Here is a 15,968-nt window from a genome sequence, read left to right as displayed (position 1 = left end):
CTGTCACCGGGAGAACCCGGCTGAAGTTGGCATTTCTTCTCCTAGTACTGAAATTCCTTCAGGACCCGCTGTCCTACCCACTACCATATGCCTGGTGATATCCGTTTAAAAAATTGGGGCGACCATCACATAGCTTCAGCCGGATGAGAGATGCTGCAAGAGATGCTGCAAGAGGAGCTCAACCGGACACCTTGTCTCTCTAGTTGAACTGTTCTATGTGCAGAGTGTTATAGAAACGATCATATATACTACTGTTAAAAGGAGTAACTCTAGTGTTGTGTGAAAAATCTACTGCGCTTCTGACGGGTGATTAACACTAGAATACCAGCTAGAGTAACAGGATACTCACCGTGTTTCGACGGGCGTTGTCAGGTGCAAATCTCCTGCTCTTCCGATGTGTGTTGACAGGTGAAAACATTCTGTTACTCCTTTTACCAAAAAGGGAACTAGAGTTGCTGTCTTCAGTAAAAAAAAACCTCCAATTTCCGGCTTCAAATTGACACAAACAGAATTTGGCATCTCAAGCTGTTTCGACCTCCCAGCAACGCACATATGCACACCTCAATCAGAGCCAAAGGATTCAAAGAGCACTGCAACGCACATATGCACACCTCACCATGCCCATCACAAAAAATTGCTACCAGAAACCACCCATTATCAGAGCCAAAGGATTCAAAGAGCACTCCAACGCCTTGGCACAGAATTTGGCCGATACCATACACCTTTGTCAACAAAACAACTCTACAAGTACACTGCATCACAAAGTTGGAGGATTTCCACCACATTGGTGATGAACATAATCGCCGTGCTCGCCATATCATATACGGACTGAGAGAGATCCGCCGTTCCAAAGTAATGGATCTTAGAAATACCCAAAGCAGCGCCAGCCTAGCAAGTTCATGCTCATCCAAGCTACAAGGTCTACAACAACATGCAAAACACCAACCAAATCAAACAGCCTCAAACTTCACCAGTACATTAACTTCATCAAACGAATCTTCAGATTCAGATCCTAGAATAATAGCACTTCTGCTTCATAGTAGCATCTCAGGGATTTATAAGCCTGCCTGTCACCGCCGACACCTCAATCAGAGCCAAAGGATTGATAGTAGCATCTTGATTTCGCACAATTGCTCCCATCCTCCTGTCCTTCTGTCAGCATAAAAGAAGCCATCTGTGTTAGCATTTAACTGCTATACTGCATTCTCAAAATATGCATTTAACTGCTATACTGCATTCTCAAAATATTTTTAGTCAGATGTACCTGAAGAACTTAGATTTTTGTCCTTTCTCCCGAGTATACAATGCGCACGTGCATCTGCAAATGGTATCACAACAGCAGGGAGGAACCAGCGTGCAGCAGCATACCTTCCCCAAGAACCACCGACGGGGCGCTGAAACAGCACCTTCCGCTCCTCCATGGAGTAGACGCCCCAGGTGACGTAGGAGTAGTCATCAACCTCACCCACAAAGTAGATGCAGTTGCTCATGCACCCCGGCACCTCCGAGGCACGCACAGAGAACGATGATTGCTCACTCACGAAAAGCGCCCTGTCAGCAGCAAGCCTCTCCACTTTCACCCATCGTGCCGCCTCGACATCCAGCCTGTACACCTCGAAGCCACCGATGGTATCACGGCATGTGGGTTGTCGTGGTGCGAGCACCGGACCAACAAACAGGACTGCCCCTTCCGACTCCAGCAGGTGCGAGTAGCAGAGGAAGCGCCCGCGGATCGGGGTGTACTGCTCGAGAATGCTCGGCGCACGGAGCTTCTTCAGGCGCCATGGTGGTGGCACGCGTGTGTCCACCGTGTAGGCGCAACCCCGGAATTCCAGCGCGTAGAAGACACCGTCTGTGTAGGCCATCAGATAAATGTTCTTGAACTCTTCAGAGAGCAGCTTCCGCTCGGACCACTCCCCCGTGCACCAGCAGAGCGGGACGCTCCTCTCGGCGTAGTCGTGATCGAAGATCGCGTTGGCGCTGGCGACGGCCCTCACCTTAGCTCCAGTCCCGAAGGGCGCATACACGTCGCTCCGGAACGCGCCGGTGATGGGGTTGACGAGGACAACGCGGTTGCCGACCGCGAAGGAGAGGAGGCCGCAGGGCAGGGCGCCGGATAGCTTAAAGTTCATGCCTTTTGGGTCGCGGACCACGGAGGGCAAGCGGGCAGGGGCCACCAGCGACGGCGAGCCCTCCTCGTTCACCGGCAGGGAGTAGATGGCCCCGCGGTGGCGGCGCTCCTCCTCGGGCGGCAGCATGAACCGTAACGGGGACTGGCTGTGCACGTTGGCGAGCTTGAGCGCGAACAGGTGGGGGGTGGGTCTCGCTAGCCGCTCGGAGACGGCCGCCGCCCAGGACTTGCAGACGACGGCGAGGCACACCGAATCCAGCGGGCTCGTGCTGGACGCGAATCCGAGGATCTTCTCAATGAGGTGGATAGGGAGGGCGCCGATAGCCCCGCTCGCCGCATATCCGCCGTCAGCGGGCTCGTGCTGGACGCGGATCTTGCTCGCTTGGGTGGCCGTGGGTTGGATCGGCTCCATGGGGGGGCGGAGGAGAATGCGGGGGGCGTCGGCGACGAGGGAGGGTGGAGGCGAGGCCGGGGCTGGAGGCGGCGTTGGCCGGAGCGAGACGAGAGAGGTGAAAGGGGATCGGGGAGGAGGACGGACGGAGCCAGGGTTTGGACTTTGGAGCGGGGGGTTCCGTGGTGGACGCAGCTGCTGGGCCGGGTCGGGCTTTGGAGACGGGCTATTTCGAAATCTCATGCAAGGAAAGGAAGTTGATTTTTTTTTCTTGTATATATAACACCTCTAAAGAGGGGTATAAAAACCTTGAAAGAGGAGCAGTAGGTTCGTGCATCTCTCCTCCCCCACGGGAGTTGGTAGCGTCGCCTCACCTTTCACCAACACTATATTACGACTACGAGCGTCTGACAGATGATGTTTCACTCAAGCGCAGCCAATTTGGGCCAGCCCATTTGACGCGTGCATTATAACTAAATTAAATAAACTGACACTTTTCCAAAAGAAACATCATGCATTAACTTATTCAAATTAAATCTTAATAAAATATAAACTAAATCCAAATTATTCTTGTCTTCCTCTACTCATACCCAAATTAAAATGGGATCTTACCAAAACATCAACTATAATCGAAGTTGGCCGGCCAAATTGGCGAGTGCGCGCGTTTCAATTTTTATTTGTTCTCGATGTTTGTTTTTTATTTTTCTATAACTAACCTACTTTTTCCGTACGTAATCGTTGTTTGGTTTTCGCAGTCATTTATGCAAAAAGCGCATATATAAGCAAGGCCCTGCCTGCTTGCTGCTTTAAGCCCGATTGTTGCTTTAAGATATTACTCTTTAAATTATTAGACTTTTTTAGTTTGGAAACAATCAAAGGAGACATACTGGCAATAATAAAACAGAGAAAAATAAAAAAATATATGGAAAAAGACAAGTTTGATTCGGCCGATAGAGATAATCCTTGAGAAAAATTATAGTGAAAAGAAGGAACGTAGAATTTCTTGCTTTTTTTGGCCAACCCTTTTGCATCATAGTTTTATCCAAGGTTTGTTAGTATTGGTGAAAGAAATCAGATAGAGAGAAGGCAAGTCTCGGTGGGCTACCCAATTATGAGCCCAGGCTCAGATGATCCCGAATCTCCCCCATTCATTCGCATGTGGGTCAGCGCCCTGCAATGTATTCCAATTTGTATTCAGGTACTAGTATTGTTTTCGATCACAGCGCGTGTGCTGGCGCATTTATTTCGCTACGCGGAACAGCGGTATTGGACACGACCCAATCATTTTTCTGTACGAGTCTGAGCCGTCCCGAGGTCGCCAGCTACTTCCTCCGTTTGGGTTTATTAGGCCTCGCAACATCACAAGCATGTCCCCTTTTATAAGGCATCGCTTTGAAAAGGTGCATGCATGCAACCACTTCATTGGTTGCACTGAAAGCCATTGTTGTTGATGCCATGGCCAGGGAATTAATACACCGCATGCGTGATTTTTCATTGGCTGCATGGATGTGAGAGAGTGCATTGAGAGTGAAATGAAAGAATTAACAGTTTGTCTAATTCACATCTAGATGTTTTTTAAGAATGTCACATCTAAGCTCCCACAAGTATATAATGTAGCAATAAGAAACAAAAAAAAACTAGGACAAAAAAAGACCACAAACAAAGTAAACATCAGCTTAGATGTGTCCTAGACAGACCCAAGAATTAATGTGAGCAAATTACTACGGGGGTGTTTGTTTCAGAAGTTCTAAGACTTTTTCTAATCCCAGGACTAATCAAAAAAGACTCTCCAATAGAGTCTTTTTCTAGTCCCTGTAGAAAAAGTCCCTCCCGTTTGTTTCCTAGGGACTTTTTAGGGACTTTTTCTAGTCTCTGGGACTAAAAAGTCCCTGAACCAAACACCCCCTATGTGTCTTGGTCCAAGAGAAGTTGTCTTTAGTCCTAATAAACCCGGACAGAGGGAGTACATGGAGGAAAGAAGTAGTTGAGCAGCACTTCGTAGCTGCAGATACGAATGTCATATTGAGTATTCCACTTTGCACAAGAAGGCAGGATGATTTGAGAAAAAGGGTTTCCCCCCGCTTTATATTATAAAGCAACGAACCAAGCATCCGACATAGCAGTACAAAGTACAATCAAATCATAAAGTCATGTTGGGGGCACAACAGGACAAGCCCCAAAGAAAACAAAAGAAAACTAATCTGCCTCGGGAGGGGGTGGCGGTGGTGGCGGTGCTGGAGCAAAAGCTGATGCCGAGGAACGAAGACCCGCAATGACGTTGCCGATGACGTCCCGATCGCGCTGCTTGCTAAGCGGTCTCCAAAGCTGTAAGAAGCCACACATTTTATAAATTGCATCAGTCACACGGCATGGAATCACACGCTCGATGACAAGTTTATTGCGGGTACACCAGAGGGTCCAAGCTAGGGTTCCCAAAGCCACCCAAGTGGGGGCTTTCCTCGGACCCAGGAGCCTAAAGCCCCCCCCCCCCAAACAAGTCCAGGAGGTTATCGTGGCACCAGTTGCCGCCCACGACCTCCCGGAAGCATCTCCATAGGAATTGTGCCGCAGGACACCGAAAGAAGATGTGGTTGGAATCCTCCGGCACCAAACAAATGGGGCAGAGACCATCCCCAGGGCCACTACGCTTTCGGACCTCTGTGCCCGAGGGGAGCCGGCCTCGGACCCATTGCCATAGAAATATGCGGATTTTCAAGGGGAGTTTGATTTCCTAAAGAACGGATAATTCCACCGGGCCCGGCGTGGGAACAATCGCCTGATATAGGGACCTAGTCGAGAATCGGCCACTTGGCTCAAGATGCCAAGATAGCGCATCCGGCTCGAGGGAGGGGGTGTGGAGGGCGATACATTCGACTAGTTCGTCCCATTGCGCTAGTTCCACCGCCCCGAAGGTACGGCGGAAGGCAATAGCACCCAAGTCAGCTAAGGCCACGGCCAACGATAGGAGTGGGCGGGTGCAGATCGAGAATAATGCGGAAAAGCGATCCGCAAAGGGGCGGGTCCCAGCCCACCTATCAAGCCAGAATAGGGTACCAGACCCGGTACCCACTGTAATAGAGGTCCCAATGCGCATGACTGGCATTAGACGGATCATCGATTGCCAGAATTGGGATCCGCCCGATCTAGAGGCAAATGCCAGCGGTTGCCCACGAAGGTATTTCGCGCGGATAATCTCTAGCCACAGACCTCCCTCCTCGGTCTGAATCCGCCAAAGCCATTTAGACAGGAGGGCAATATTCATCCGCTTGGATGAGATGACCCCAAGACCTCCTTGGTCTTTAGGTTTACAAATCTCGGACCACTTCACCATGTGGTATTTCTGTTTATTGTTCTCGCCAGCCCAGAAGAACCGGGATAGGAGTTTGGTAACCTTCTGATGAAGGGATTCATGTAAACTATAGAATCCCATGATGTACATCAATAGGCTAATAAGGGAGGAGTTCATCAGAATCACTCGAGCGGCCTTGGATAGCCATCTCCCTTGCCATGGCTCCATCCTTGGTTGGAGCTTGGCGATTATAGGGCGGAAGTCTGGGAATCATGAGCGGAATGAAATTTTCACTGCCCGGTTTGCGTACCGAATGCTAGTCGGTACTAAGAAGAGGAGCAAAGATTGGCTTGAAGGTAGAGCCGGTAGCTCAGATCCTGGGGTAGAAGGTAAGGCTTGTCATCTTTGTGGTCCGTTCAGGTTTCGGGAAAAATGCGTAACTTCCTATGGAGATTGGCTAGGCACTCGATTCCTACTAAGGATGTGCGTCTTAACAGGAAGATGGCGACATGTGACAAATGTCAAATTTGTGGAGCATATGACTCATGGTGACATTCTCTCCTAGAGTGTTCTATGGCTTGATGTGTTTGGGTCTTAGCTGATGATGAAATTACTGACTACATGCAAGCCACGAGGGAGGGAAATGCCAAGCTATAGATTTTCAATATGATTGAGGCCCTGCCACATGCATGTTTAATCAAAGTGGTGGTAGCAATATGGGCAATTTGGACTGCGCGGCGGAAGGCCATACATGAGGGGATTCTTCAGAGCCCACACGCCACTCACTATTTTGTTAATTCCTTCATTTCTGAACTTGAAACGATTAAGTTTGCGCTGCGGTCTCTGGTTCAGCAAGGGAGTTCATCAAATAGAACTATAGAAGGGCTGATCCTGGTTATGTGTGGAAAGCGCGGGGAGTTGCTGTGGCGAAGATACATGTTGATGGTGGTTTGTCCAGGGATGGAAAAGGAGGAGCTTCTGCGACACTGTATAGAGATCACAAGGGTGATTATCTGGACTCCTGCAATGGTTTTTAGCAACATTCATGACCCGGCGACATTGAGAGCTCTAGCTGTGCATGAAGATCTAGCCCTTGCTCTTGACCTCCCGCAAAGGCAAATTGTTATCGCATGTGATTGTAAGCCGGTTGTAGAGGAGATAAAGATGGGCTCGAAGGGAAGCTACAGTGCAATCATCCAGGAAGTTCAAGTAAGAACAAGGGAGTTTATTTCATGTGATGTAATTTTTGAACGTCCTACTTTAAATTTTAAGGCTCATAGTTTAGCTAAAATTTTGACTTATTTAACAGAGGGTCGCCATATGTGGCTGGGCTTACCCCATGACCCATTCATTAGTTAACGACCATCCTCCCGGCAGGGCCTTATCATTTATATTTAAGTATTGCTGCACAAGGGGGATTAATGACTGCGATTTACTTAATTAGGACGGGCCACACCACTTAAAATCCGGGGGGGGGGGGGGGGGGGGGGGGGGGGGGGGGGGGGGGCAATTAGATTACGACACATTCTCCACCCCGTGAACGTCCGTTGGAACTTGCCCATGAATGTAGTATTATCGTTTATATTTTCGCTCGTTCCCACATCGGAACCTACACAAACTCATCCCCTGTTTCTCAAAAAAAAAAAAACACAATCTCATCCTCATGCCCCACTGCGGTCCTCCACGCCTCTCCTTCTAATCCCACAGTTAACAGTGTCCGCGTCCGCATGTTTTGACTGCCCGCTGTGCACAGGCGTCTGCATCAGTTTAGCTGCTTTCATTAGTGCGTACGGTCAGCTTTGTGTCCCGGTGAGCACGCTATATACGATTTCAGTGTCCAGGTGCAAACTAGCTTGCACATGCATCAATGCTAGCTTTGTATCAGTTTCACATTCAGATTTCAGTCCTGAACAATGTCAAAACTACATTCAGATTTGCAGCAACGAGCAAATCTTCGGTCCATTTAATACAATCACTATCAGAATTTAGGCAGTTGCCGACGGCCATATCTATGCCGACGGTCCCTGTCGGCATATATGGGCATACCCCGACGGCCCAACTAAAGCCGTCGGCGTAGAAAGGCCGTCGGCGTATAACCATCTATGCCGACGGGGGCCGTCGGCATAGATAAGCCATCGGCGTTTCTCCGAATATACCGACGGGGGCCGTCGGCATAGAGCAGGCCGTCGGCATATCACGTGGGCCCGTCTACCCGGGCGGCGACGGCAGTTTGACGGCGTCAGGCTACGCCGACGGGCTAACGGTGGCCGTCGGCATAGCGACGCCGACGGCCTAGCCGTCGGCATAGCTTCGCCGACGTCATCGATCCGCCGCGCCGCCACGTCATCGATCCGCGTCGTTGGCCGGTCCCGTGGGGTGGCATTTCTATGCCGACGGCTAGGCCTGGCCCATGGTTTTTGCCACGTCATTGATCCCCGCCCCACGCCACGTCATCGATCTAGGGCTCTACCGTTCCGTGGCCGTAGTTATGCCGACGGCTAGGCCGTAGGCATAGATTTCTAATAATATTTTTATATTTTTTGTATTTTCTCTTATTATTTTTTATTTTTTTCCAATACTAATTTCATTAACTTAAATGTACAGAAAACATATATCGATTGCCCCCCACACGGGCCTTCTTCCGTCGTGTCACGGAGAGGTTAGACGGGACGGGCCGGGTACCTGTGGGGGGTAGCAATGCCGCCAGGTGTTGCGGTGGGCCCTCCTACGGTTGTGGAAACGTGGTGGCAGGCGCAGGCACGCGGCTCCGGGGTGTGCCCCCTCCCCCCTCACGGGCGTCAATGCCGCCGTGCCCCGGGGGGGGGTTGAAACGGCCACGTCGGGCCGACGCAGAGGGAATCTTGGGGTGGGTTGTGCCGGGACTGTGTTGGGGGGTGTACCTATGGCTGGGCTATGACAACAAGGTGAAAAGGTCCACCGGTCAAACTACGTCCAGCGAAAGTCAAAGGGATAGACCCGGCGGTCGTCTGTGTCAGGGTTAGACGGGACGGGGTACCTGGGGGGTAGCAATGCCGCCAGGTGTTGCGGTGGCCCTCCTACGGTTATATAAGCCCGTCCGGCAAAAGTCAAAGGGCTAGATCTACTGGTCAACTGGGATTCGGGATGGCCTTCGGGGTGTAGCTATGCCACCGAAACATCGCATGGGTCGCGATGCATGTGTGAAAGTGTTCTGGCATGCGTAGACACCCGTCTTGGGGCTCCGTGGTGTGGCCCCCCTCCATGGAAGGCAGAGCAGCCGTCAGTTAGAGGGGGGGGATGGTGCGGGTGCGGTGGAACCGGAGGGAATCTAGTGTTGGGTTGGGTCCAGACCGTGTTTGGGGATGTTGCTATGGGCTGACCTATCGCAACCAGGTGGAAGAGTCCACCGGTCAAAGCCCGTCCGACGAAAGTCAAAGGGCTAGATCTACTGGTCAACTAGGATTCGGGGTGGCCTTCGGGGTCTAGCTATGCCACCGAAACATCGCACGGGTCCCGATGCATGTGTGAAAGTGTTCTGGCATGTGTAGACGCCCGTCTTGGGGCTCCGTGGTGTGGCCCCCCTCCACGGAAGGCAGAGCTGCCGTCACTTAGAGGGGGGATGGTGCGGGTGCGGTGGAACCGGAGGGAATCTAGTGTTGGGTTGGGTCCAGACCGTGTTCGGGGATGTTGCTATGGGCCTGGCTGACCTATCGCAACCAGGTGGAAGAGTCCACCGGTCAAAGCCCGTCCGACAAAAGTCAAAGGGCTAGATCTACTGGTCAACTGGGATTCGGGGTGGCCTTCGGGGTCTAGCTATGCCACCGAAACATCGCACGGGTCCCGATGCATGTGTCAAAGTGTTCTGGCATGTGTAGACGCCCGTCTTGGGGCTCCGTGGTGTGGCCCCCCTCCGCGGAAGGCAGAGCTGCCGTCACTTAGAGGGGGGGATGGTGCGGGTGCGGTGGAACCGGAGGGAATCTAGTGTTGGGTTGGGTCCAGACCGTGTTCGGGGATGTTCCTACGGGCTGACTTATCGCAACCAGGTGGAAGAGTCCACAGGTCAAAGCCCGTCCGGCGAAAGTCAAAGTGCTAGATCTACTGGTCAACTCGGATTTGGGGTGGCCTTCGGGTGTAGCTATGCCACCGAAACATCGCACGGGTCCCGATGCATGTGTGAAAGTGTTCTGGCATGCGTAGACGCCCGTCTTGGGGCTCCATGGTGTGGCCCCCCTCCACGGAAGGTAGAGCAGCCTTCACTTAGAGGGGGGGATGCGCGAAAGAGTAGAGAGGGTCACGGCAAAAACTGGACGCACTTCGTGTACAAACTGGACAAACTCTTTCCGAGTATCAGGGTTTCGGAGTCCGGAGTGGGTACTAATGTGCATCCCACCAATCAGGAAGAATCACACGGACCGTGTGTTTCTTTCTAGCTCTTGCGAGTCGTTGGATCAAGGGTGTGTTTCTTCCTAGCTCATGTGAGTCGTTGGATCGAAACTACCACGGTCAAACGCTACAGGGTTAGGCGGGACGGGGGCACTGGGGGTAGCAATGCCACCGGAGCGTCGCACCGGGCCCTCATACATGCGGGGTGGTGTGGTGGCATGTCCGAAGAGGCGAGACGCGTCTCCGGGGCGTGGCCCCCCTCACGGACGGCGATGACACGGTAGTAGACGTTCTGTGGTAACGATGCGGCGTCAATATTACTAAATACTCGGAGCGCGATAAAATCATGATTTTTTTTGCACGACGTGGGCACATGTGCTATAGTAACGATGGTATTTTTTCATAATTTTTGGTGATGGAGAAGTATCCGAAAAATTCCCTCTACGCGGATTGCCCTTCGCGCGTCTACGGCTGTGGCCGGCGGCCTCCGGGGGCTAGCATGCCGCCAAATCTTGCGCCGGCGGCCTCTCACAAGTCTGGAAGTGTTGTCGCGGTTGCAAACGCCCGGCACGCGTGTCCGGGGTGTGCCCCCCTCACGGACGGCGCTGCCGCCGGCACCTGGAGGGGGGAAACGGACGCGTGGGGTCTACACGGAGGGGATCTTGCTGTGGGTCTGCCCCGGATATTGCTCCAAAGTGTTCCTATGGGCTGACCTAACACAACCGGGTGGGGAGGTCCACTGGTCAAAGCCCGTCCGTGCAAAGTCAAAGGGGTAGATCCCGTGGTCAAACGCTACAGGGTTAGACGGGACGGGGGCACTGGGGGGGGTAGCAATGCCACCGGAGCGTCGCACCGGGCCCTCATACATGCGGGGTGGTGTGGTGGCATGTCCGAAGAGGCGGGACGCGTCTCCGGGGCGTGGCCCCCCTCACGGACGGCGATGACACGGTAGTAGACGTTCTGCGGTAACGATGCGGCGTCAATATTACTAAATACTCGGAGCGCGATAAAATCATGATTTTTTTGCACGACGTGGGCACATGTGCTATAGTAACGATGGTATTTTTTCATAATTTTTGGTGATGGAGAAGTATCCGGAAAATTCCCTCTACGCGGATTTCCCTTCGCGCGTCTACGGCTATGGCCGGCGGCCTCCGGGGGCTAGCATGCCGCCAAATCTTGCGCCGGCGGCCTCTCACAAGTCTGGAAGTGTTGTCGCGGTTGCAAACGCCCGGCACGCGTGTCCGGGGTGTGCCCCCCTCACGGACGGCGCTGCCGCCGGCACCTGGAGGGGGGAAACGGACGCGTGGGGTCTACACGGAGGGGATCTTGCTGTGCGTCTGCCCCGGATATTGCTCCAAAGTGTTCCTATGGGCTGACCTAACACAACTGGGTGGGGAGGTCCACTGGTCAAAGCCCGTCCGTGCAAAGTCAAAGGGGTAGATCCCGTGGTCAAACGCTACAGGGTTAGACGGGACGGGGGCACTGGGGGGGGTAGCAATGCCACCGGAGCGTCGCACCGGGCCCTCATACATGCGGGGTGGTGTGGTGGCATGTCCGAAGAGGCGGGACGCGTCTCCGGGGCGTGGCCCCCCTCACGGACGGCGATGACACGGTAGTAGACGTTCTGCGGTAACGATGCGGCGTCAATATTACTAAATACTCGGAGCGCGATAAAATCATGATTTTTTTTGCACGACGTGGGCACATGTGCTATAGTAACGATGGTATTTTTTCATATTTTTTGGTGATGGAGAAGTATCCGGAAAATTTCCTCTACGCGGATTGCCCTTCGCGCGTCTACGGATGTGGCCGGCGGCCTCCGGGGGCTAGCATGCCGCCAAATCTTGCGCCGGCGGCCTCTCACAAGTCTGGAAGTGTTGTCGCGGTTGCAAACTCCCGGCACGCGTGTCCGGGGTGTGCCCCCCTCACGGACGGCGCTGCCGCCGGCACCTGGAGGGGGGAAACAGATGCGTGGGGTCTACACGGAGGGGGTCTTGCTGTGGGTCTATCCCGGATGTTGCTCCAAAGTGTTCCTATGGGCTGACCTAACACAACCGGGTGGGGAGGTCCACTGGTCAAAGCCCGTCCGTGCAAAGTCAAAGGGGTAGATCCCGTGGTCAAACGCTACAGGGTTAGGCGGGACGGGGGCACTTGGGGGGGGGGTAGCAATGCCACCAAAGCGTCGGGATTGTCCAGCGTTTTCCATGGACAACCCGAGGATGTGTAGATTGAGTATGTTCTCCATGTTCTACCCCGTTCTGAGACAGGATTTCGGCGGTGCCTCCCCATTGTTCTCCGGAGCACATTCTCTCGGCTATTTGCCGAGACGTGTATCTGGAGAACAGCGGGGAGGTGCTGCCGAAATTTTGTCTCGGAACGGGGTAGAATGGAGAACGTACTCAATCTACACATCCTCGGGTGGGATTAGGACCCATCTTTACCTATTAGAGATGTAGGTGGATTAAACGCGGTAGAAACTGAAAATTTGATGTGATTAATTTAAGTGAATCCTTAATTATGTTGTGTGGCTTGCAAAAAAGCAGAGGATGGCAGATAATCAGTGGATGTACAGTGGTTTTATCCGTTGGAATCGAGTAACATCAGAGTGGATCGCGAAAACCGATGTGTATTTGAAGGAGATATTCCGTCGTCCAATGTGAATTATCCCACCATGCCCCTGTGCGAGATGTGCCAGACGTCACCGTAGAAATCAGACGGACATGAGTGAGCACCTTCGCACACACGGATATATGCCAAACTTTGACATGCCGCCGATAAACATAGCCGAGCAGGACCGTGGTAGAGAGGAGGTGATGCGACAACGCATCGATGGATATGAGGACGACGGGGTCAGGGACATGCTAGATGATGTCATTGTTGCAGAAATGGCAAATGCGACACCTTCAGAGAATGAACCGGAGGAGCGGAGGCAACCGCAAAGGCCTTCTTGGAGGTCTTGGCCTCGTCGAAGAAACCTCTTTATGCGGGTGCGAAATTATCTCAGCTGGATGCCATCTCGCAACTGATTGCAGTGAAGGCCGAGTACGGCTGTAGCCAGAAATGCTTCGAAGCATTCCTGGGAGTATGGGCTAACAGCCTCCGTGAGGGTCATGAACTGCCGAAAAGCATGTACGATACAAAGAAAATCATGAAGGCACTCTCTATGGATTATGAGAAAATAGATGTTTGCCCGAAGAATTGCCTTTTGTTTAGGCACGAGTATGCGGATGACAAGTACTGTAGGAAGCGCGGTTCGTCTCGGTACATTGAGGTGGTCGGTGAGGATGGTGAGAAAAAGCAGCTAACCATCCCTGTTAAGGTTCTTCGGTATCTTGATTTTATAAAAAGACTGCAACGCCTTTTCATCATGAAAGAGTCTGCCAAAATGATGAAGTGGCACAAGGAAGGTATAAGGTACAATCCAAAAAAAATCGTACATCCATCGGGAGGGGAAGCATGGAAGTCATTCGATGAAGAATACCCCGAGGAAGCAGCCGAGGCTGGGAATGTAAGAATAGCCATATCAGGTGATGGGTTGAATCCATATGGTATGTCGTCCAATCCATACAGCTGCTGGCCTGTGTTTGTAATTCCGCTCAATCTTCCTCCCGGTGCCCTAATGCAACGGAAGACCATGTTCTTGTCGCTCATCATTCCGGGGCCTGACTACCCGGGGAAGCAATTGGGTGTGTTTATGCAGCCGCTTGTGGATGCTTTGCACCATTCTTGGTACTTTCCGAGGTTGACATATGACCGGGATCTGCAGAGAAATTTCTTGATGAAAGTTTGGTTGCACTACTTCATGCATGACTTTCCCGGCTATGCTCTATTCTGCGGATGGTGTACAAGTGGTAAGATGCCATGCCCAGTGTGCATGCAGGCTCTGCGAATGATTTGGCTGAGTAAGGGTGGCAAGTATGTTGCCTTTGACCTGCATCGACAGTTCCTCCCTCCAGACCATCCAGACAGGGAAGACAAGAAGAACTTCACGAAAGGCCGGGTTGTTCATGAAGTAACCGAGATTCCAACATTTTCGGGGGCAGATGTTCTTGCTCAGTTAAAAGCTCTCAAGACTAAAGTCAAAGGCAAAGGCAAAGCCAAAGCCAAAGGCTTCGAGGGATATGGTGAGACGCACAACTGGACGCACATTACCCCCTTCTCGCAGCTTCCCTATTTCAAGGACCTCAAACTTCCTTACAATATTGATGTGATGCACACCGAAAAGAATGTGGCAGAGTCCCTTTTCCACACGATCCTCAACATTCCCGATAAGACGAAGGATAACGTAAAAGCTAGAGCCGATCAACAGAGAATTTGTGATAGACCACGCCTGAACATGAAGCCTCCCACAGGCGGTCGAAAAAACTGGTTCAAGCCAGATGCTGACTTTGTCCTTAAACCGCCAGAAAAAAAAGAAGTGCTTATCTGGCTGAAACAAATTTTGAAGTTCACCGATGGTTATGCATCGAATATAAGTAAGGGAGTCAATCTTTCAACGGGTAAAGTGACCGGCCTGAAGAGTCATGACTACCATGTGTGGATTGAGCGGATAATGCCGGTGATGGTTCGAGGCTATGTCCCCGAGCATGTCTGGCGAGTGCTTGCCGAGCTTAGCCATTTCTTCCGCACGCTCTGTGCTAAAGAAGTAAGTAAAGAGGTGATTGAAAAATTGCATAAGAAGGCACCGGAGTTGATAGTCAAGCTAGAGAAGATCTTTCTGCCAGGCTTCTTTACTCCGATGACACATCTCATTCTGCACCTCGCGAACGAGGTATTGTTGGGGGGCCCTGTGCAAAATCGCTGGCAGTACGGCCCTGAGAGGCAGAACAAGCATCTCCGACGAAAATGTGGAAACAAAGCTAAGATTGAAGCTTCCATAGCTGAGGCAGTTATCCTGGAGGAGGTGTCAGACCTCAGGACATCATACTATCCAGACCACGTTCCCCATCTGCATAACAAGGTGCCTCGATACAATATAGAAGAGCCCAAGTATCAACCCAGACTCGATCTATTCAACGCGCAAGGTGGGAGGGCTGGGGCCTCGAAATCTTATAACATGCCACGACAAGAGTGGGAGGACCTCATGTTCTATATCTTGCACAACATCAAGGAAGTCGAGGAAGTGTGGATGAGGTAATACCACTACACCATTCCTTTATGTCTTCCACATCATCATGTTTCATGTTCACTTAGTCTCGGTCTAACACCGCTTATCTTTTTTGTAGTGATTTCGTTCAAGAGGAATGGACGGGAGTGAATCCTCCTACTGAGGCGGGGCACTTACTCTTCTCCGTCATGGAAACCCTGGACGTAAAAATTTTGTTGCTTGGTTCATGGACAAAGTAATTTTCCACACTCCCCTATTAAATACCTACTTCAACATTTATTAGTTAACCGAACTAATGCACGCAACAATTTCCATTATACTTGTAGGGAAAAGATCCGAACATATCTATGGATGATGAATTGAGATGGGTTTCCATGGGTTTTGACCCTGCCGTCATGACATGTAAAAAGTATGATGTGAATGGGTATCGCTTCCATACAGAGGAGCACCAAATCAGCCGCCCCGATCCCAAAACTATAAATACTGGAGTGTACACCCCCGGTCAAAATTCAGTAGACTACTATGGAAGGGTACAAAATATATACGAGGTTAAATTCCGCCAGGGGCGTGAGACCCTAAGTCTGCCTGTGTTCAAATGCCGATGGTTCGATCCGTGGGAGGGGGTAAAACATACGCCTTCCATTGGTTTGGTCGAAGTTAAATCATCAACCGTCTATGCCGGAGC

At 51.7% G+C, this 15,968-nt stretch overlaps 1 protein-coding gene across 1 annotated transcript; it reads right to left on the bottom strand.

Annotated features, from left to right (window-relative positions):
- Positions 1–634: 634 nt before the first annotated feature.
- Positions 635–2,709, bottom strand: LOC125517196. The gene is made up of 2 exons (XM_048682375.1): positions 1,265–2,709; positions 635–1,152 (listed from the first exon to the last, which is right to left on the bottom strand). Exons 1-2 carry the CDS (start codon positions 2,541–2,543, stop codon positions 1,085–1,087), a joined length of 1,347 nt encoding a protein of 448 aa, XP_048538332.1. The 5' UTR covers positions 2,544–2,709; the 3' UTR covers positions 635–1,084.
- Positions 2,710–15,968: the final 13,259 nt, after the last annotated feature.

Source organism: Triticum urartu, chromosome 6 (genome assembly GCF_003073215.2).
Source record: "Triticum urartu cultivar G1812 chromosome 6, Tu2.1, whole genome shotgun sequence".
Classification (NCBI taxonomy): Eukaryota; Viridiplantae; Streptophyta; class Magnoliopsida; order Poales; family Poaceae; genus Triticum; species Triticum urartu.
This window is presented reverse-complemented; position numbering and strand designations above follow the sequence as displayed.

Bases quoted from the DNA above. Each gene is read 5' to 3' on its own strand.
- LOC125517196 (XM_048682375.1), bottom strand. From the start codon at position 2,543: ATGGAGCCGATCCAACCCACGGCCACCCAAGCGAGCAAGATCCGCGTC. The intron at 1,153-1,264 runs GTACATCTGACT...TTATGCTGACAG, and splicing joins CAAAAATCTAAGTTCTTCAG to AAGGACAGGAGGATGGGAGC.